Raw genomic sequence first — 20,237 nt, 5'->3', positions numbered from 1 at the left:
ATCTACAAAATACCAGCTTTAGCTTCAAGTTGCTGCTCTGTAATTCTGTTTCTAACTCAACGCTCAACAGGAGTCATAGTTGATTTCTCTATTTATGTTTTTTACACAGGCTTGTACCTTTGTACGTTTTGTCATAGAACCACATAAGTCATAAAGCAGTTGGTGCTTTTTTTGTAAGGAAACTTTTCATGCACATCCAAGCCATGGAAGACCTCCAAATACTGATGCAGAAAATAAACAAGACTTTTAATCCTGGAAACCTGGACACTGAATAATTCCCAAATGCTTCGCAACTCTATTACTCTTTAAGGGCATAGTTCATTCCTAAATCTAATTATCTACAAATTGGTCAATCCTTGGTGTAGGTTGCCAATTTTTTTTTTGAATTGACCATTAATGTGCCACCACACGTCGATGTTGTCTTGGTGCCAGTCTGTTGGCCAGCAGACAAGCCAGGGCGATGCCTCCGATCTGGGTGAGGGCCAATCCCAACACGGTGGCGGCAATGTGGAAGACGTTGTCGTTGACTAAACTGAAGACTTTGCGGAAGCAGCCGTGTGGATGGATTCCCGCCGCTGCCACTCCTTCGACGTCATCGGACAGAAGAGGTCGATTCTTGCAGCCCTTGCGCCTCACGCAGCAGCTGTCCGGCAGCGACACTGAGGTTCCGTTGTCGTTGGGCAGGAAGGTCATGTGCTGGATGGCCCAGTCTGACGCGAGCCAGTCACGCCAACCCTCAGCTCCACAACACTCCAGGGCCCTCTGCAGGCTGTCTAACGCATCGGCACGGCCTTCGTCCTCGGTGTAGCCGGCCACCGCTCGCTGTAAGCCGCTGCGAAATCCTCCGGCGATGTCTTCGCGGTAGAAGAGACCTGAGAGTCCGGCCGCCAAACCGGCTATAAGTGCAGCGAGTTGAAAGAAACCGTAAGCCCTGAGCACGGCGGGCAGGTTTGCGGCCACCCCTAGGCAACCCAGGAAGCCCCAGGCGGTGACGGCTGCACCCGTGGACAGAAGGATGAGAGGAGCGTTGGGGTAGCGGTTGGCAGACAGCAGCATGTAGTCCGCCAGGGAAATCTGTGCCCACACGCCCAGGGTGAGGATGGCCAAGCCGGCCGCCCAGAAGAGGCAGCTGAAGGCCAGGAGACCCAGGCGCAGTAGGTGCATGACTCCCACTGGGCGGCAGCAGGGCTGGGCAGCGCCCACGGGTGGAGGTGCAGGGGGCGCCAGGGAGGCCTCTGAGCACACGGACAAGGAGAGTCGCTGCTGTTGCTCGTGGAGCTGCTCCTCCTGCTCTTGGTAGGGCGACAGCAGGTAGCTGGGGATCGCGGAGGGTCGACGAGGAAGAGGAGGTGGAGAGAGCAGGTCGTGACCCCGCGGGGAGGAAAGTCGTCGCACGGCCAGCTGCTGGTGCTCCCAGTCCAGAGCTTGCCTGCTGGGACTCGGCCGAGCTGACAGCGAGTTGTAAGGCAGTGCGGAGCTCATGATCTCGGCTTGGTTTATATCTACTCCCCTCTCTCTCTCTTTCGACACACTCCTCCTCTCTCTTTCTTCTTCTATCAGTGCCTCACTATTGTCCTCCTGCAACACACAATCCCCCCGACTTCTTTATGACTGGTCATTAATCCGCCATCAACACCACAAAACGTCAACTGGACTGTAAATCACACTGATGGGTGTCGCGTCGCGCCGTTATCTGCATCCACAGCCTCGTTGTGTCCACCGTATTTATGCGTTTGTTTCGGGCGTTCTTTCCACCTGCATGGTCGTCAGCTCTTCTAATTCCTCAACTGATAGTCACATCCAGACATCTGGCTGCTCGCTACTGCACCTCGCTCTGGTCAAGGCGAGAGGTAGTTGCAGTGGGGAAGGACCTGAAATCCACCCATGCACACCCTCTCTCGGTGTGGAGGAGACATCCTTTTGAGTTTTACAATATTTTTTAACAATTTTACTTCTATTTGTGGAATAAGAGAACTGGGGAAACTCTACTGCTGTCTTTACAGTGTGTGTGATGACTTTCCCCCATGTTTAACTTTTATGAAAGTTTGACAAATTAAAATAACGTAAATTTAAAAGTAATGTATTAATGGACCTATTTTATAATATACTTATATAACTACTTACTATATACTTATAACGATATAAAGACACGCAAAACAAAAATGATGTAGTCCAAAATCATGACTGCACAGTTAATGCTCACTAACATTTACAGAAATTAGCACGTTCTTTATTCATCTGTGAAGCACTTAATAGCAATACTACAGTGCAGGCAACTTACAAACCAAGAAAGCTTCAATTAGTTGGTGGATTTTTGTCACACCTCAATTCACAAAATAGACTTTTCTTTACTGGGTATTAGTCAAATAAAATGGAACTATGCACTAAAAGTTTAAAATAGATATAGAAACATATGCAATGCTAAAAATAGATTTTCTAACCACTGAACCCCTCCTCCTTTAGACATCACTGTAACTGCTTTGTTGGTCCCCTGTTAAATGACCAAGCCAGTTTAATCCTGGAAATTCCTGCTCGGCATCTGCTCCCTCCAATAAGAGCTGATTAAAGCCTCTCAGTTAATTAAACTCATTCATACAGCTCTATTTTTTTATGAGGACAAGCATTATATTGACATGATGACAGAGAGGGGAATATCCAGATTGAAACATAGATATAGTCTTGTAACATATATTTACTTGGATTTAAAAAAAATCTCAAAAATGAGGTGTGACTGGCCACAAATAGCTCATATAACGATTTCTCAAGTGTTTGTGAGGTTACACAGACAGATTAGTGGAGCTTGTTCTCCACCCAGTGTGTGAAGACTACAACAGCGAGCGGGGTGAAGATGGAGGGATTTTTACCTCAGACAGCTGGAGGTCTGTAGAGGGAATGTGAGCTCTGTTTATGATGTTTATAATGAATCTCTGCTCCATAACCATCAGTCCACTGGGTTTTATGTGCGCTCTGGACAGAAATGAAGGAAATTCATCACCTGACACATGCAGGAAGAGATTTCAAAGGCACCTCCAGCACAGCTCCTTGAAAATAAAGCCGGGGGAAAGGAGGTGTGGGGAAGCCCTCGTTTTTGGTGGCTGCAGATTCGCCCTTTTAAACCAGACACAATAAAAGCAGAGCCTTAAAGTAGAATTCCCCAACCTTTCTGACTTGTTGTAACCCTCAAAACAAAGCCATGTCTTCTTTCAAAACCATTGTTGCAGGTCACACGTCAGAGTGAGCAGTTCCAACGAAGAGCAGGCTAATTATTCCTTCTTAAAGTGTCACATTGTATCATTGTTACAGGCCTTAAATGAGTCAACAGTCATGCTACCAGCTCTGCGAAGCTGTACTAAGGCACAGAGGAACATCAGCATGCTGACATGCTAAGCAGGTATAAGGTTTAGCATGTGCACCATCTTAGTTTGGCGTGTTAGAATCTATTTTTGTGCAGCATATTTGTGTTTTCCTAGTTTTCTATCCTTGTTAATCATGCATTGACCCCTTGGTGGTGGCATGGCTGCAAGTTCAGAGCCATTCCCATAAAGTATAAAGCACTACAAACACTAGTGACAAATTATGCTGAATATATATACTATATATATATATATATATATATATATATATATATATGTGTACATTATTAAGCACAACTTAAAACTCCAAATAGTCCTTACCTTTCCTGATTTAATGGTAGTATAATGGAGAACTTGTGAATATTGTTAAATTAAAAAGTATATATATATACGAACTAAAATCATTTATATATATAAGATTTTAGTTCATTTGTTTTTTATGTAATTATTCGCCTTGTCTTATTTTTGGTTTGTTTTAATTTAAACTTTAAACTAAATCGATGCACCCCACCGACCCACAATATCATAGTATAGAAACTTACAGTTTATAGAGTGAAAAAATGTATTTAATGAACAATTCTGTTCACGTGTGATTTCCATTTTGAACATAATTCTACCTTCCCTGTTGCAAACTTCAAAATAAAGTGAAGATGAGAGAGTAAAGTATGAAACACTGATATGTGTAAAATGATTTGTCAAAGTATTTTACTCAAAAGTTTGAAGGATGCAACAGTATCAAACACTTGATAGTAAAGACATGTAGTATCCGAACACAAGCATCCTGAAACTGAACATTCGTTTTCATGATTCTACTGATTTAACCACTGTTATAGTCTCTTTCAGTCATTTAATGAATTGATTCCTCGGCCTGTATAGAGTCCACAGACTGTGCTGCTTCTGCCTCTTCCCTGTGTTTCTCCATGTGTTTCTTAAGCTTAGCCTTTGACGTGAATGTTTTCGTGCACTGTTCGCAGTACGGCTTCAGCGGCTTCACCCCCGAATGGCTCCGCTTGTGTCGCGCCAGCTCCGACGAGCTCTTGAACTTGAGCTCGCAGACGTCGCACGGGTAAGGCCTCTCCCCCGTGTGGATGCGCTGGTGCAGCTGAGCCTCCCCGAGGGTGAGGAACGACTTCTCGCAGTGTCCGCAGGGGAACGGCCTCTCTCCCGTGTGGATGAGGTTGTGTCTGGTCAGTGCGTACGGTTTGGTGAAGCCCTTCCCGCAGTAGGTGCAGGGGTATGGGCGGGCGCCGCTGTGGGAGACGATGTGCTCCTGCTGGGTTTTCTTGCTCTTGAAACACTTGTCACACTGAGGGCAGGAGTAGGGCCTGTCGTCCATGTGAGACCGGTGATGTTTAGAAAGCTCCCCCTGCGATAAAAAGCCCTTCCCGCACTGAGAGCAGAGGAAAGGTTTCTCCCCCGTGTGCATCCTCTCGTGTCGGGCCAGCACGGACACCAGGGTGAACCTCTTGGGGCAGTGGGAGCACTGGAAAGGCCGCTCCCCCGTGTGAACTCGGAGGTGTTTCATATACATGAAACGGAGCGAGAACCGTTTGCTGCACTGGTTACACTGGTACGGTCGCTCCCCAGTGTGGGTGGACAGATGCCTCTTCACATCAGACCGCCGGGTGTACGTCTTCTCACAATGTGGGCACTTGAACTGACTTTTCACCTGATGCATCTGCCGGTGCTGGGAGCGGGCGAGCAGGGAGTCGAAGCCCTCGCCGCACTGCCTGCAGATGTAGCGTTTGGCCGAGACGTGAGACTTCCTGTGCTCGAGCAGCTCGGAGGAAGTCGGGAAGCTGTGGCTGCAGATGGAGCAGATCTGGGGCAGCTGGCTCTCCTGGGAGTGAGACTTCTTATGGTGGACGGTCAGTGTGCGGAGGTTAGTGAAGGAGGTCCCGCACAGCTGGCAGGAGAAAGAAATGGCCACGCCGTGGTGTTTGCTCTCGTGTTTGGCCAGATCCCACGAGTGCTGGAAGGTCCGATCGCAGCGCGAGCAGTTAAACGGCCTCTCTCCGGTGTGCGTGAGCTGGTGTCTCCTCACGTCTGACGACCGGGTGAATGTCTTACCGCACGTCTCACATGTGAGCGTCTTCTGTCTGCCGTGAGACTGAGGCACGTTGGCTTTGCTTTGAGTGTCTGGTTGTTCTGCTTTGCTCTCCTCTGTGTTTCCTCTGGGGAAAAGTTTAATGGATGTAAAAATCTCATCCGTGCTGGAAGGAGACGGTGTGAATTTGGCTCCCGAGAGAGTCCTGTACACTTCAGTGGGAACGCTCTGCATGTGGAAGTGAGGAGGGCTGTTTTCCTCCGAGTGGTGGAAGGGACACTGAGAGCAGGTGAAGATGATGGATGTCATCTCGTCCGCCTCACCTGCAAATAACAAAAAAAGGACGTAAGTGTGGGTAAAACAGGTGGATTTTATTTTTAGATATTATTTAGATTACCTTTGTTGATTCCTTTGATGGCTATAACAGAGGGGGCGACTGATACATCAGATTGGCTCCTGGTGAAATCACTCACATTTCTGGGAAATAATATTTCAAGTGTTAAAGCAATTACTAAGCAATTAATTCCCTTTGAGCTGTACATTACTTTATCTGAAGAAAAAAAGAAATAGGAAGCAGTAGATATTTGGTTAAGATACAATTATTAGAAAGTAAAAAAACATTAAAGGAATAATTTGACATTTCTGGAAATAAACGTATTTGCCTTCTTGCTGAGAGTTGGATGAATGATTGGTACCACTATGATGTCTGTACGGTAAATATGAAGCCGGAGCCAGAAGCCAGCTAGCTTAGCTAAGCACAAGCACTGGAAATGGGTGGAGACAGTAGCATGGTTTTGTGCAAAGACAACAAATCCACCTATCATCACCTCTAAAGCTCACCTATCAACACCTTATTCTTGTTTCTTGTTTGTTTAATCTGTTAAAAACAAAGCAGTGACGTATATTTGTAAGGGGGTTATGTGCCTGACTTGTAATTAACAGGGAGATGCTATCAAACTGTTACCAGTCCTAATGATAAGCTAAGCTAAACGGCTGCTGGCTTTAGCATCATTTTTAGCGTACAGACGTAAATGTAGTATTGATTTTTTTGCCTCATAAATTTACCAAAATGTCAACTTATTTCTTAAAAGGAATCTTCTAAATGAAACAAAAATGAGACAAATTGAATAAAGCACATTCATTAAAAAAAACCAAAAAAAACAGTAGAGAAGAATTGTTAGCCTAAATGTATTTCCCAGACTTTTTTTGTTACCGTTACTATGTAATGTTGTAAGACTGTTCCCTGAATAAAAATGTGAGTCACAAAAAAAGCAATAAGCTTGTCCAACTGGTGATAACATATTTTAAAATACTATTTCAAAAACACAGGAAGCTATTTTAGTGTTACATTAAAAATAGTTTTCGTACATTTTTGGTTCTTCACCACTTTCCCTGGGAGACCTCTGGATGTTTTCCGTCTCCTGACAACCGGGTGAGGTCTTCATTTGTAGACGAGTCGATCGGCGCACGTTATCTGAACTGGGAGAATGTTGTGTTTCAGCGACTGGATCCTCACTGGGGACTTCCGTCATTTCTTCATGGACAGAAAAGGATTCATGTTCATCCCTTAAGTCTGCACAGGAGTTTAAATTGATCTCGTTGCCTCCAGGTTCTAAATCCTCATTCACCTCTTCAACATTTTCTCTTTTCTCATCAGTTTGGTCTCTTGTTTCATGTACTTCATGTGTTTTTTCTTCATCTATTACATTTCCTAACCCCAGTTCATCATTGAGGGATGAATCATTACTCTTTCCTGTTAGTACATCTTGACCAAGGCTCTCCTTCCTCAGTGCAAAAGTTTTCGTCAGAGTCTCCAGAGCTTTAGCGACATCCACAGTTTCACTTGTTTCTTCTGCCCTCGAGTTCGCAGCCTCCTCGGCGCCGGCGTAATCCGCACTAACAGACACTATCTCCTCTTCGTAGAAATCAGTCTGAACTTGCACTTCAGCCGATTCGATCATTTCTTCATCTGCTTCAGACGCTCCGACTTCGACTTCGGTGTAGACAGCAACAACGCTGTACTGGTCCGTACCAACAAAAGTGACGGGGTTAAGTACATTAGCGTAGTTGTGGATTGATTCCAGTCCCACAGAGAGGTTTGTCTTTTGCGAGGGAGGAATGGATAAAGCAGACATGATGCAGCTACCAATGGTGGACGAAGGACCGTCTAGAAAACAAGGAATCTCTGGTTAGAAACTGTACTTTAAAGGAAATTGATTAATACTTGTATCAATGAATTGTCTACTGGCTGAGCCTATAAAACATCAGAAAATAGTGAAAATTGTATTTCTCCCAGGTGATATCTTCAAATTGTTTGTTTGATTAAGAAACTTAAAATTTTATTTGGTGCTTGAGGATTCAGTTGCATCAGATAAATACCTATATTGCATGAATATAAAAGTGCTTCTCAGAATTTATTCTGGAAACGTAAAACCCTTTTTATTCAAGTTCATGTTTACTTTTGCATATAAAACAGCTTAAAGTAACAATATGATGCATTTCCCTAATATAGAATTGTGGGTCAGCCAAATATGCAAAACTATGAAATGTTGCACACACACATTCTGTGCAAATTTAAACATATTCACTGAGAAAATATACAGATGCACAGATAGATCTTTAAATTTGAGAAATCAATATTGTATTGTACAATTGAAAAAATTCCTACTGATATAACAAATCCTTACATATAAGAAACTGACACCAGAGCATGTTTGGCATTTTCTTTCTTTATATTTTACTTAAATTGACATAAACATAACAAAAATTCTGTGGACTGCCTTATCATTTCAGCTCTACTCACATGGCATTTTCAGGAGTGCTGAACTTCTGTAGTGCTCGAAGATTAAGCTCAGATCTTCAGGCGAGGACTGAACACATTCCTCCACCATAGACGGAGCAGAGCCGAGCCAGGCTGCAGTCTGTAATCACAGTTTTGTGATAAATGACACATATCATTTGCAGAAGAAAAAAACAACCTGAGACAACTGGAGGGACAGACTGACCTGTTTTAGGTCCGGTACAGGAAGCAGCTTTTCCAGTTTTGAAAGCAGCTCCCACAGTAACACGTGCAGAGCAGCATTATATTGTGGTCCATATTCCACTGGGAACACCTCCTGTCGGAGAGAATGAAATGTTACTTCACTGTAGGATTTATTAAGAGTATTCTCAAATGAAGAAATTATTTAAATCTGTTTTACCTGGAAGAAATACGCTCTCTCAACTGGATCTTTCAGCAGGCTCTGAACAAGTGCAATGAAAGTGGACTCTGTTGTTTTCACCTCTGTGTCCCTGTACTGGCACATTCAGGATTCATGTCACTTAAGGATAATCATTATTTGTTTAAAAAAAAAAGAAAGGGTATTCTTTTCATGTACTTACATCTGTATTTGCATTGGTTATTGGGAGTCTATCCAAATGGCTCTGGATCACATGAGAATCAACAAAACCTCGAGCCGATCCTTTGCAAAGCTCCAGAATTAACTGAAACATCAACAAATTGTTACAGCAAAATCATTAGAAGAGGAAAAACAAAAAATGTGATACAATATATAACTTCTGCTCACTCTTGCTCGTAGACCCAGAATGAGCTGGGCCCTCTGTGTGTGGTTGATCAGTCCGGGGACCGCCTCAGTCACCATGAACACAAACTCCTGAAGCTTCTCATAGTTCATGACATCTTTCTGCTTCGCCAGCTGCCACATAGCTGCAGACAGGAGCTGCAGAGGAGGCACCAGGAGGCGAAGGGAGGAAAGAGGCAGGCCTGGGTCTGAAACATAAAGCTGTAATGTGAGAGATGGGTCTGTTGAGGGCATCAATGAGCTTTTCATTCAAGAGAGGACCTCCAAAACATACTCATAAATACTTATCTAAATGAAATTAATTTAATTCTTTCACACTGGAAATATAATACAGGTATTATCTTGCATAATGAAAACAATGGCAAAATTACAGATAAATATTTTCTTTATTATAACAACTCCTACCTAGAACCTGCAATAAGCCAATGAACCCGTCTAATTGCTGGATAAAACTACTTGATTTGAGTTTGCAAGTTGCAACCTGGTGAAGTACCTGCAGCTTTTCTTTAGGCATCAAAACAACAAACTCTATTTCTTGATATTACTGTTTAGACTCTGGCTGTATCAGCTCCTGACTGGCATGTTTCCTTTAAATAGACGGATCCAGCTCACTGTTTGACTGACATAAACACAGGAGAGAGCACATTATTTATTATTTATATACCTACCGTTTATTTTCTCTGTTGGCCCAATAACCTCCATTGGTGCAGTATCTGTGTATCTCTGTAATGTATAATAATTTTAAATGTTTTTTTTTTTTTTAATGTAACATGCGCTGTTAGTACGCAAGCACCCGTTTCCTCAACTCTGCGTTTCCTCTTTTCAAAATAAAAGTTTGACTGCTTTAAACATATCATGTATGTCCTCATGTAATAAGATGTGTTTAAGAATATCTGACATACAGGTACTTTAGGTTTGGCACCTAAAAAAAATTATGGATTATTGTTTTATTTTTTTATTTAAGTCTTGGTTGTAATTATGATCAGGTAGAATTAGTTATAATCAATCCTGCTGTGGTCAAATACACACATTTAACTGAAGTTGTAACATATGTTTTAAGATAGTGTCTCAATCTGTTATTCATTTAGAGAAAAATCTCTGGAAAAATTATATTTTGTGTCAGAGGGGAAGGACATTTGCAAATGCATGTTTTATACAGAACCAGTCAAAAGTTTGGACACACCTTTTTATTCTATTTTTATTTTTATTTTATTGTATAATATGCGTATTTATTATCTGTTTCTGTGTAGTTGAGCTGCTGCAACACCCGAATTTCTCCCATGGGGATCAATAAAGGAATATAATAATAATAAAAATAATATAATAATAATAATATAATAATAATAATAATAATAATAATAATAAAATATAATTAATAATAATAATAAACCTTCTCATTCAACTACTTTGAAGAATCTAAAATATAAAACATATTCTGGTTTATTGAGCATTTGTTTGTTTACCACATAATTCCATATGTGTTAATTCATTCAATTGTAGATTAATCTACAATGTAGAAAAAAATTAAAATAAAAAATAGAAAAACCATTGAATGAGAAGGTGTGTCCAAACTTTTGACTTGTACTAAATGTTATTTTAACACATGATTTAATGGCGTATTAATTTATAAAAAAAAAATGTATAATCCAAAATTGTGAAACGCAGCTGCAAGTCATAACCGGATGTTGTTGTTTTTTTTTCTTCCACAGACAGGAAGCGGGACTTTCAAAATAAAAGCTAATAAAATGGCTGATGGTTGGCTGATTCTAACCTCGTGACGTCACGAGTCCAGAGTCACATGACACGTTTCTCTGTGCAGCCATTTCTGTCGGGAAATTCTCGTTATTAAAAACTGAAAGTGCTCTTTTAATCTGTAGGAGGTTTAGGATCCATCATGGACGAGGACGGGCTGCCTATAGTCGGGTCTGGTGTTGATCTCACTAAGGTTGGTAACATGACCTGCTGCTAACTAATGTGATGCTTAAAGTACAGGAAGGGTGACTTTGTGTTTAGCAAGTCAGATAGTGATAATAACATTGTTTACCAAAACAAATGAGCTGTAATTAACTGCCTTTAAAATCCCTTTTTAATAACTGTTTTGTGCAGCAGTCTGTACTTAATAATTAAGTGATCTCAGCTCATTTAAATAATAATCTATTGTAGAATATTGTATAAAGTGGTTCAGATTTGGTTTACATATTTTTGCTATTTTTTAAAAATCTATTTATTTTAAATATTTTATCAAAAATCTTCCATATCTTCACCCAATGATTTTATATAATAAACCTGTAGTAATTAATCAGTGATTTTCAAATATCTACTATGTCAAAACTGAATGAATGCAGTGGTTTGAAAGAGCGTAAGAAGGAGAAATTACATTATTGGGAATCATTCGTGTGAATCAGTACATCACACCCTGGGTTCATTCTTTAAAACATCTTTATCTCTGTTTCCCTCAGGTCCCTGCTATTCAACAGAGAAGAGTTGTCGCCTATCTCAATCAGTTTGTCGTTCACACGGTCCGATTCCTGAACCGATTTTCCACAGTGTGTGAAGAGGTTTGTGCATCTTCTTGTACTCTGGTCTTTTAATTTGCCTCTGCTCTCCTGATCACACCACACACCAAAAACCTCTATAACACTTCATCCTATGTTCTGTCCTACTTCTTTCCTACAGAAACTTGCAAACATATCGCTCCGCATACAGCAGATAGAAACGACCCTCTCCATTTTGGAAGCCAAGGTGAGTTCTTGAGCCTCTCTGGTCCTTCTGTCTGCACTTTATGACCCTCTTTATACATGCCGTGCCCATGCACTGATCATATATTAAAGTTTGTAATTTTTCTGAGCAGCTGTCCTCCATTCCCGGGCTCGAGGACGTCACAATAGATGGAATCAGTCAGCGGCAACCTGCTCAGACCAACGGACCCACTACGGCCAGTCAGAGCCAAACAGATCCAGGTCCACCAGCAGGGACCCGGCCTCCGCCACAGGTGAATACGCCGACATGCACACAAACAAGTATATAGTAAGTTTTAGCCAAAAGCCAAGGCGACTTTCTTGAACCCTTATTTAAATATAGTTTCTCTCAGAAAGCCTTGTACATGCCTTTTATGTAGATGCACCAACCAATTCGTAATACAAAAGATCGGCCAAACGAGTATGCTGTACTTAAAGGAATAATTTAAGATTTAATAAATGTGCTAGTTCGCCTTCTTTTTGAGGGTAAGTTGTTAGAGAAGAGATGATTGACACCACCCTTATATCTAGGGGTTGTGTTGATCTTCTCTTCAAACTCTCTGCAAGTACGCAAACTTCACAGAATGTCGCACTACTCCTCTTACAATAACATAAGCATTGCTAAAAAACTACAAACCCAAACAACCCAGATCCACTTTTACGAACCACAAATTCTGCAAACTACATAAGAGTACCAGCAACTAAAAAATGCTAAATAATGTACCACATTTGATATCCTGTGCCGTCTAAACCACTTGCTACTTTCCACTGTCATAGTAATTTGCATGTTTCATGTTGTAGCCGGCTCAGACTGCACCAGAGCCTGCAGAGACCCCAAAAGCAGAAGCCGCTGCAGAGAATGTCATGACGGTGGCCAAGGACCCACGTTACGCCCGATACCTGAAGATGGTTCAAGTGGTAAATCATCACTAACACCTGCTTACGGACTTTACGGATCACAAAATAAATTAAAAAAAAATAGTATGTTCTATTTATCAATGCATGTTTCATCTGTCACAGGGAGTTCCAGTTATGGCTATAAAGAATAAAATGGTCCTGGAAGGTTTGGATCCTAACTTGCTTGAGTGAGTGTTTTACTGTTACTGGTGAGGATCTCATATTAATCTTTTATTTAATGAAACTGACCAATAACATTCCCTTCACTGCTGATGACAGCACACCGGACGCCCCCGTGCCCGATGGAGGAGCGAGGAGCACGGAGGATCAAGATGAGGACGCCACCAGCTCTGACAGCGAGTCATCTTTCAGCGACTGACATTTCCTCTGTCCCCATCACCCACAGAGCTTCCTGTGTAGGCAACACGTCGCTGCTCTGAGCTTCTGTAGGCCTCAACTTAGAAAGAGAAGTTGGTTGCAGTATGCTTGTAAAGGAGTACAAGAGAGAAGTTGCAGATGTAAGTGCCTGAAACAGGAAACTCCAACCAGAGTGATTGTAATTTCAGTGTAAAAGCACTGAAAATGTTTTGCTTACAGTCGGTCCGTGACCTGAATTTTGATACATTTAGCATTTTTGAAGGGGGAATAATTTTCCCTGTTGGTTATGTTAGCAGTAGAACTAAAAACATGGCAGTAGCAAGTCATTTTTGTACAAAAAGTAATACTCTCGATTGTCACACTACTATCCCAGTGTAATGCCTTTAAGAGATAAACTCATCAGTTGAAAGTTATAAAAAAATTTCCTTTCAATGTTTGACACACACATTGATTCTGTGTGTTCAGCAAAAGGAGGGAAATTACAACATTACACTTTCAGTTTTGATATACTGTATATCACAATACCAGTTTAATGGGAAGCAAAATCACATGTCGTTCAGCATGTGATTTTGCTTCCTAAATATCAGCTGTCACTGGTAGAATTATTCCAGCAATATTTTGACCTTTCACAGAATGCTAAATACCACTTTTTGTTTTTTTCTTTATTTTTGAGCAGCAAATCTGTGATTTAATTGTCTTATGCAGAATATCCTGACAGTCATCACTAACATTTACAGGAGGCCGTGGTGGAGGAACAAAACCTACAGTACATTCAGCGTGAGGCCTCTGTTGCTCTTTTCACTGTTAATCTTAGAATACATTCTAGTGACTTTGAAAAGTACTCAGACCTCTTAACATTTTGACCTTTTGTTATACATTTAAAATGTATCCCATTTTATGGTGTTGACCATCAATTTACAGACAATATTGTTGCAGAAAAAACATATTTTTTACAAATGTATTATGAACCAAAAGGTGAAATCTGAATACTTTATAAAGCTGCTGCATGTGACATTACAGCAAAAAACACCTCAAATGACCCCAGTGAAAGACAATAAATGATGAATAGTAATGTTTTGTCTGGCTCTGCTTTAGGCAGTTCCTTAGCCAAATAATTTTTCCATTGACATGTTTTTAAATCTTTAATTGGGTTTGTAGAGTTTAAATGTTTTGTCTGGATTATCCGTGTATTGCACACTAACCTCAGCTGGAATGAAAAGCAAACAAACATGCACTAACTGGTGAAACAGTGATAAACACCACTTGTCTGAACAATGTACCTGCAGATTTGTTTTGTTTGACTATGTTAGTTCTATCAGCTTATGACTACATGCCCGAAAATGTAAAATAGATAAGTCAGGAACGCTTTCGCACAAAATAAATATTCGTAACATTTCTATGAATGCCTTTTACGCTATGATATCTGACTGTGAAAGAAAAATGAGTGAGGAGAAGTCTGGAAAGCACTTTGTGTACAAAAGCAAGATCTGTAATAAAGTCAAACAATTTGTTTTTAAAAAAAAAAAGTGTATCTTTATTTTTCAGCTCAGCCACGCACCATAGTCTGTGCAGTACATTCAATCATGAGCAAAACAGTACCAATAAAGTGTTTGAATAACAAATATATCCCTTGTAAATACAGTATCTGTGGTGGACAAGTTAATAATGTGTGTTCATGTGACCACCATTACGGCATAGGATATTCTCTTATAGATACTGTACGTTAGTCCCATCCCTTTATCACCATTTATCTAGAAAGAGATGCTCCAGAAGTACTGGCCGGTAAAATACATCAGTTGATACTCAAATGTGATAGTGATCTTTCAATTGGCCAACAGCCGACACTATGACACAAACATTCTTCTCGGCATATAAGGTGTCACAAGCCTTCCCAGCATGTGAGAGAAATATGTTGAAGGTGATTAAAAACATCTCAAGCAGCCTTACACTAATCCTTCCCCATGTTTCAAATCAATTTTTATTTATTTATTCCAAATTCACTAATTTGTCTCAGAGAGCTTCTAAGTGTCCTTGCGCCATTAACATCTGTTACAATATATTGTCAAAAGTTAAAATATAAGAAACTTTTTTCACTGATACTCAAAATAATTGTATTGTTCAGACGATTACATTTTATGTGTGAAGTTTTGGAAACCTCTGCCTCAACAGACCACCGGAAATCCTACAAATTAAATTCCTAAAAGGAAAGGTCACTCTAGTTGAACGGTTTAAAACTTGTGTGTGCTGCTCTAAGGCAGAGAAATAAAGGCGTTATTGATCTGCATGAAAGCACACTGAAATTCTAAAAGGCTTCGGGTTTATTTTATTACAGCAATTTAATTTGGCTGTCGTACTGACCAAATTAATTAAGTAGCCTAATCCCCGCTGTCTCCAGGCTGTAGATACAAGCAAAATCTCCCCCATAGCTGCACTGTAGAACCATGTAGCAGCATATAGTAAGAACCAAAACTCTGAATAACAGCATCCACAGAAAGTTGATTTTTTTTTCTACCTAATTTGTTGTCACAACAGTCTAGCACTCCAAAGACAACACAAATGGAAAATGTGTAAAAAATGCAATGTAACTTTGGTTGAGGAATTACTGGCAGCATTTGAATAATGACCACATATGAAGTAATATTTCAGGCAGGTTTCTGGTAACTTACAGACAGTTTCAGTGTAAACTCCCAAAACATCAGTTTTAGTGGTACGCTCATTTAACCACATGTGGAGCTATCATGTGCTCAGTGTGATGAACTTCTCCTTATTACTTGTCACAGGTCGGACAGGGTGGGTCACGCTGGTTTGGCAAGTTAACATCATGTCAGGAGCAAAGTGCAAAGTAATGTTTGAACACAGGTCACAATAAGTACACTTACAGTATAAAAAATTATTTCAGGTCGTATAAAAGGTACAAAGACACAGGATGTGATCAGTTTGTTTCTGCTAGGACCAGTTCAAAGTGTATAAATAACAATGTACCTCCTGCAACCCAGCAATAATTTCAGTCAGGTCATACAAAATGCAAAATATTATAAAAGCATTGCAGTGTAAAATGGAAATGTACAAAATACATAAAAAGCTTTACAAAAGCAAATGAAGCACATTTTTACTTGAAAATACGGACTTTCACTGGCAGTTGCAGACTCATCAAGGCTATTCCTGAAATTCTGTTTTCACTCGTAAGGTAAACAACTGTAGGAAAAAAAAAAAAAAAAAAAAAGGAGATAATTGAGAACCCTTTCCAGCAGTAAATAAAAATAAATAAAAATACTTTCTGTTTGATGGAGTGATACTGACCTTGAAATCGTCGATGTATGTGAGGAAGTAGCAGATGAAGCTGAAGGCAACAATCCACTCGCATACAGCGCTGGCTAAATGGAAGGGATAGTCCTGAAAGAGGGACACAGACAATCAGTACACATTCAACAAGTAAGTGTTGAAGCCAAATGTTTAATCATTAAAATAGTTGATTATTTATCTGTCTATATGTTGCGTTTCAGCGACGTATATGACATAGTGACACAGGACAGCCTACCTTGTCGTCTTTCTGTCTGTGCAGCGTGGTTTGTGTCACAAAGAACGCACAGATGAAAGCTGAATTATCCATTAAGGAAAATGGCGTTTAACAACGGTTTACACTATTAATGAGTCAAACACCAAGAGTATAATGTTGCAATCATGAAGTGAAGTTCCTGGTTAAATGCATGTCATGCTCGTAGCACTTATTGCATTCGTATTAGTTTGTAGCACTTCTTGTATTCGTATTAGTTTGTTTCTGCACTATACTTTTGCTCTGGTTTATGCTTTTAGATGCTTGTTTAAGAAAGGAGATGCACTTCTGGTGACTAGCAGTTCTCTTGAATACCTATGTTGAATACACTTATTGTAAGTCGCTTTGGATAAAAGCGTCTGCTAAATGACTGTAATGTAATGCTGCTTCACATAGTAGACAGATCACCAGGAAACCAAAGCATGTAGACTTTTTGCATGTGTTTTAACAGATTAGGCTCATGTGAAAGGATACTGGGGAAAAAAGCCAAAAAGGCAATGGTGGCGATACCGGAACGCACTCGACACACACTCATGGAGGATCCAAATGGATAGGCTTGATATGATATGACAGACTGGAGTATTATGTACAAGATGCCCGAGACAAAGAACATTAGAGCTCCGACATCGTGAACTTCTGTCACTGCCGTTTCCTGCAAAACAAAAAATAGAACAAATACGCCATTATAAACATTAAGTACATGTGATTAAAAATGTGCACCATATGTGAAGACGTACCTGGAACGTTGCAACGATGCACATGCCCAGACAGGAGAAAATCCCAAGAACAAAAGCAGTTTTATTGAGACAAGGGTTCACCACCCTTGTGTCCCCACTCAGCTTCTCCACATACTTGTACCGGGCATATATGGTGGCTATTCCTGTGGGAAGATTACAGCGTGCATTTACCACAAAGTTTTGAAGAAATCTTTTTCAAAAAGGAAAATTTCCACTTGCATCCCGACGAATACATTTTGCTTTCATTTTCTCAAAAAGGGGAAATGTAACTAACATCTTTGGAAAGCTTTCTTCCTCCCTCTGGAAAGCCCAAAGTGGCCTCAAAAGAGTCATATGTGATAATGCAGATCTTCATACTGATGGGAGTGGACATACCTGCACATGCAGAAATGAATGTCATCAGGCCAAATATGCAGCTCTCTGGGGGGTTTGCACCTGTGTCACTGAAAAGGGACAAAAGACAAATCTGCATTTTAGTTTAGAGCCCTCACATTACAGACATGTGTTGATAGTAAAGCATAACTTCCCGTTATTTAGAACTAGACTTTCTTTTTGTAACATTTAGGAAACGTTGGTGGTCTCTTCTTAAAATAAAAGTCTAGTTTTAAAGAGAGAAGTGAAAAGAAAGAGGGCTAAAGCTGCACAAAGGAGCTACGTGCAGCTGGAGTTTGGGTACCAGCCAAGTCAACGCAGAGGAAAACGAAACTAAACTCTAGCGCTTAGGAAAATCACTGAAAATAATAATCTTATATTTTAGATTGGACTACCTAAACATCAAAGAATACCTTCCATTTTCTGAAAACAAATAATACTTACCTTATGTATGGGAATATTATGTCGACATCATGTCTGAAAAGCGCAATAAGGTAGGAAATAATGAAAGTGCTGGAGGACCAGATGACCAGAAACACTGGTAGAAAGCACAGTCCTTGCTTGAACCAAAACATCTCAGAGAAAGTGAACGCGGAGCTTTCCAGAAAAGACTTTGACACGGTTAAAGTAGTAAAAAAAATAGTCCCATACAGTAGAAATAAAATACTCGTTTTAAATGCTGGTCCAGGATCAGCGTTGAGTCAGCGACTGCTGCTGTGAAGTGTGGTGAAGTTACCGACAGTCACATGGTGGTGTGTTAACAACAATGAGCTTGGCCTGATATACTTTACAGTATACAGTAACCTCTTCCCTATAAAAAAAAGAAAAAGACTGCCTGTGGGCCGAGCTACGTAAATTCAACCACAACCCGATATGATCAGTCAGCACTTCCTTCCTCCCTTTATCCTTCTGTTATTGTTTCTTTCGCTCCTAAAAATAAAAATAAAAATCTTAGGTGTGTCAGTGCCAGTAATCACCAAACAGGGGAAAGAATTCTTAGGTTTCAATTTAGTAAAAATTTAATTTTTACAAATCAAAACTTAAAGTATTCACTGTGCAGAAAATATGATATAAGGTACCACCATATTCTTATATTATTTAATATTATTTTGCTGCATGTTAACAACATTGTGGAGCTACTTTATGATGGTTGGTTTTACTGTGACAGTCCAATATATAGAAAATCATATTCTTTGTAAAATGACAGTTAAGTAGCTATTAAACCAATGGAGTAAAAGTACCATATTTTCACCTAAAAGACTCAGTTGAATCCTTAAGTGTGTCAGTGTCGTTACTTTCTACTAATTTTACTTTGTTACTTTCTACTAAAACTACAATAAAGTACTACAATAGTACTTTATTGTAGTTTTGTTTGGATTTTCTATTCACTTTTCTTAGAATCTGATTTTTTTTTGTAATTACTTGGATTGGTACCTTGCAGGGGTGGAAAGTAAATACAGTTTTGAAGTACTTCACAAATTTCAAAAGGCGATATTAAATAGTTTTTTAACTCCACTACCTTTATTTTACAGCTAGTTACTGATTACTTTGCCCAAAGTGCTATAAAATGTATTGTTATAGGGACTGTATGAATATATGATCTGTATACTGTATTTCTCCCACCACTGCTCTCTGGTGGTGAAGGCGGTTGGTCCCAGACTGAGAATATGTGGCCTCTGGCTGGGATCCCGAGGACGGGTTCCTCTGGGGACACCGAGGTAATCTTAGCTGAGAAACAAGGTTGGCCTAGTTGTCATGGATATAGATCCATTAGCCACATACCTATTCCAGGTTGCTACTCTCTCCAACTTAGAGACAAAAGTTTGAAATAATCCATGCAAAAATCATGTTTATTTGGAAAACTGTGGGAGGGTTGCGCAGATTACCAAGATAAAGGTTGTTTGTTCGGGTCCTCGTTTCCACGAATCTCTACCATGGAGGTGGTGAGAGCAAAGTTAAGATTTATGGGAAATATGACAGGTTGACATAGACCAAATTTTTTTTAGCTTCAAAGCCAAATACTTATGATCTTTGCACGGCTGTAGATCCCTACCAACCCCCCAGCACCAATAGACTGGAATACATGCCCAAGACCTGATGTTTTTCAGTTAATTTGTGCTGATTTCATTCATTAATACAAGAATATACATCATACAGGTGTGGTATTAATTGTAACAATAAATGTAAAACATGTTTTTGCTCCATTTTTGTCTTTATTTGTTGTTGTTTTTCATGTTTATCACATATGACGAAGAAGAAAAAGAATATGGATGAAAGCAGTGGGAGGTCGCTGACTGTTGAGGCCACATCTTCACAGAGACCTGGCTCCATCGTTCATCCCGGATCAAGCTGCATTTGACAGGCGGACAGCAGGACAGAGAGCAGGACAGAGAGCAGGACTCCGATTGGACGATAGGAGGTGGACTCTGTGTTTACATCATAATGCTTCGTGCTCAACACACAGTCAAAGTTGATGGACAATGTTGTCCTGATGTTGAGTTTTTAATGTGAAGATGTTGGCCACATTATCGACCTGGAGAATTGTTTTTGTTGCTGCTGTTTACATTCCTGAGGCAAAAAA

At 40.3% G+C, this 20,237-nt stretch overlaps 4 protein-coding genes across 5 annotated transcripts; 1 reads left to right on the top strand and 3 right to left on the bottom strand.

Annotated features, from left to right (window-relative positions):
• Positions 1-393: 393 nt before the first annotated feature.
• On the bottom strand, positions 394-1,482 carry LOC129112259 (tetraspanin-7-like). Its single transcript, XM_054624282.1, has one exon. It carries the CDS (start codon positions 1,480-1,482, stop codon positions 394-396), a length of 1,089 nt encoding a protein of 362 aa, XP_054480257.1.
• A 2,466-nt stretch (positions 1,483-3,948) lies between these two features.
• LOC129112587 (zinc finger and SCAN domain-containing protein 2-like) lies at positions 3,949-9,731 on the bottom strand. Of its 2 annotated transcripts, none has more exons than XM_054624746.1 (9): positions 9,650-9,731; positions 8,967-9,169; positions 8,782-8,883; positions 8,601-8,696; positions 8,406-8,516; positions 8,204-8,321; positions 6,769-7,567; positions 5,798-5,877; positions 3,949-5,723 (listed from the first exon to the last, which is right to left on the bottom strand). In XM_054624746.1, the coding sequence occupies exons 1-9, from the start codon at positions 9,681-9,683 to the stop codon at positions 4,201-4,203; spliced, it is 3,066 nt and encodes a 1,021-aa protein (XP_054480721.1). In that variant the 5' UTR covers positions 9,684-9,731; the 3' UTR covers positions 3,949-4,200. The 2 variants fall into 2 exon arrangements, with proteins under 2 accessions (XP_054480721.1, XP_054480722.1); XM_054624747.1 differs by lacking the exon at positions 9,650-9,731 and adding an exon at positions 9,475-9,519.
• A 1,086-nt stretch (positions 9,732-10,817) lies between these two features.
• On the top strand, positions 10,818-14,426 carry washc3 (WASH complex subunit 3). The gene is made up of 7 exons (XM_054624823.1): positions 10,818-10,926; positions 11,441-11,539; positions 11,658-11,723; positions 11,833-11,973; positions 12,521-12,637; positions 12,740-12,804; positions 12,896-14,426. The coding sequence occupies exons 1-7, from the start codon at positions 10,876-10,878 to the stop codon at positions 12,993-12,995; spliced, it is 639 nt and encodes a 212-aa protein (XP_054480798.1). The 5' UTR covers positions 10,818-10,875; the 3' UTR covers positions 12,996-14,426.
• Positions 14,427-14,504: 78 nt separating this feature from the next.
• On the bottom strand, positions 14,505-18,471 carry dram1 (DNA-damage regulated autophagy modulator 1). The gene is made up of 7 exons (XM_054624822.1): positions 18,101-18,471; positions 17,660-17,727; positions 17,285-17,427; positions 17,022-17,199; positions 16,533-16,591; positions 16,295-16,387; positions 14,505-16,189 (listed from the first exon to the last, which is right to left on the bottom strand). The coding sequence occupies exons 1-7, from the start codon at positions 18,229-18,231 to the stop codon at positions 16,151-16,153; spliced, it is 711 nt and encodes a 236-aa protein (XP_054480797.1). The 5' UTR covers positions 18,232-18,471; the 3' UTR covers positions 14,505-16,150.
• Between the last annotated feature and the right edge of the window lie 1,766 nt (positions 18,472-20,237).

This window comes from Anoplopoma fimbria, chromosome 23 (genome assembly GCF_027596085.1).
Source record: "Anoplopoma fimbria isolate UVic2021 breed Golden Eagle Sablefish chromosome 23, Afim_UVic_2022, whole genome shotgun sequence".
In the NCBI taxonomy this organism is placed as follows: Eukaryota; Metazoa; Chordata; class Actinopteri; order Perciformes; family Anoplopomatidae; genus Anoplopoma; species Anoplopoma fimbria.
The sequence above is the reverse complement of the archived record's forward strand: the minus strand, read 5'-3'. Positions and strand labels throughout refer to the sequence as shown.

Coding starts and splice junctions, on each gene's coding strand:
- LOC129112587 (XM_054624746.1), bottom strand. CDS start 9,683: ATGGAGGTTATTGGGCCAACAGAGAAAATAAACG. Junction 8,517..8,600: donor AGAGAGCGTATTTCTTCCAG/GTAAAACAGATT, acceptor TCTCTCCGACAG/GAGGTGTTCCCAGTGGAATA. Junction 8,322..8,405: donor CTGTACCGGACCTAAAACAG/GTCAGTCTGTCC, acceptor CTGTGATTACAG/ACTGCAGCCTGGCTCGGCTC.
- dram1 (XM_054624822.1), bottom strand. CDS start 18,231: ATGTTTTGGTTCAAGCAAGGACTGTGCTTTCTACCAGTGTTTCTGGTC. Junction 16,388..16,532: donor ACAGACAGAAAGACGACAAG/GTAGGCTGTCCT, acceptor TCCCTCTTTCAG/GACTATCCCTTCCATTTAGC. Junction 16,190..16,294: donor CATACATCGACGATTTCAAG/GTCAGTATCACT, acceptor TTTTTCCTACAG/TTGTTTACCTTACGAGTGAA.
- washc3 (XM_054624823.1), top strand. CDS start 10,876: ATGGACGAGGACGGGCTGCCTATAGTCGGGTCTGGTGTTGATCTCACT. Junction 10,927..11,440: donor CTGGTGTTGATCTCACTAAG/GTTGGTAACATG, acceptor TGTTTCCCTCAG/GTCCCTGCTATTCAACAGAG. Junction 12,805..12,895: donor TTGGATCCTAACTTGCTTGA/GTGAGTGTTTTA, acceptor TGCTGATGACAG/CACACCGGACGCCCCCGTGC.
- LOC129112259 (XM_054624282.1), bottom strand. CDS start 1,482: ATGAGCTCCGCACTGCCTTACAACTCGCTGTCAGCTCGGCCGAGTCCC.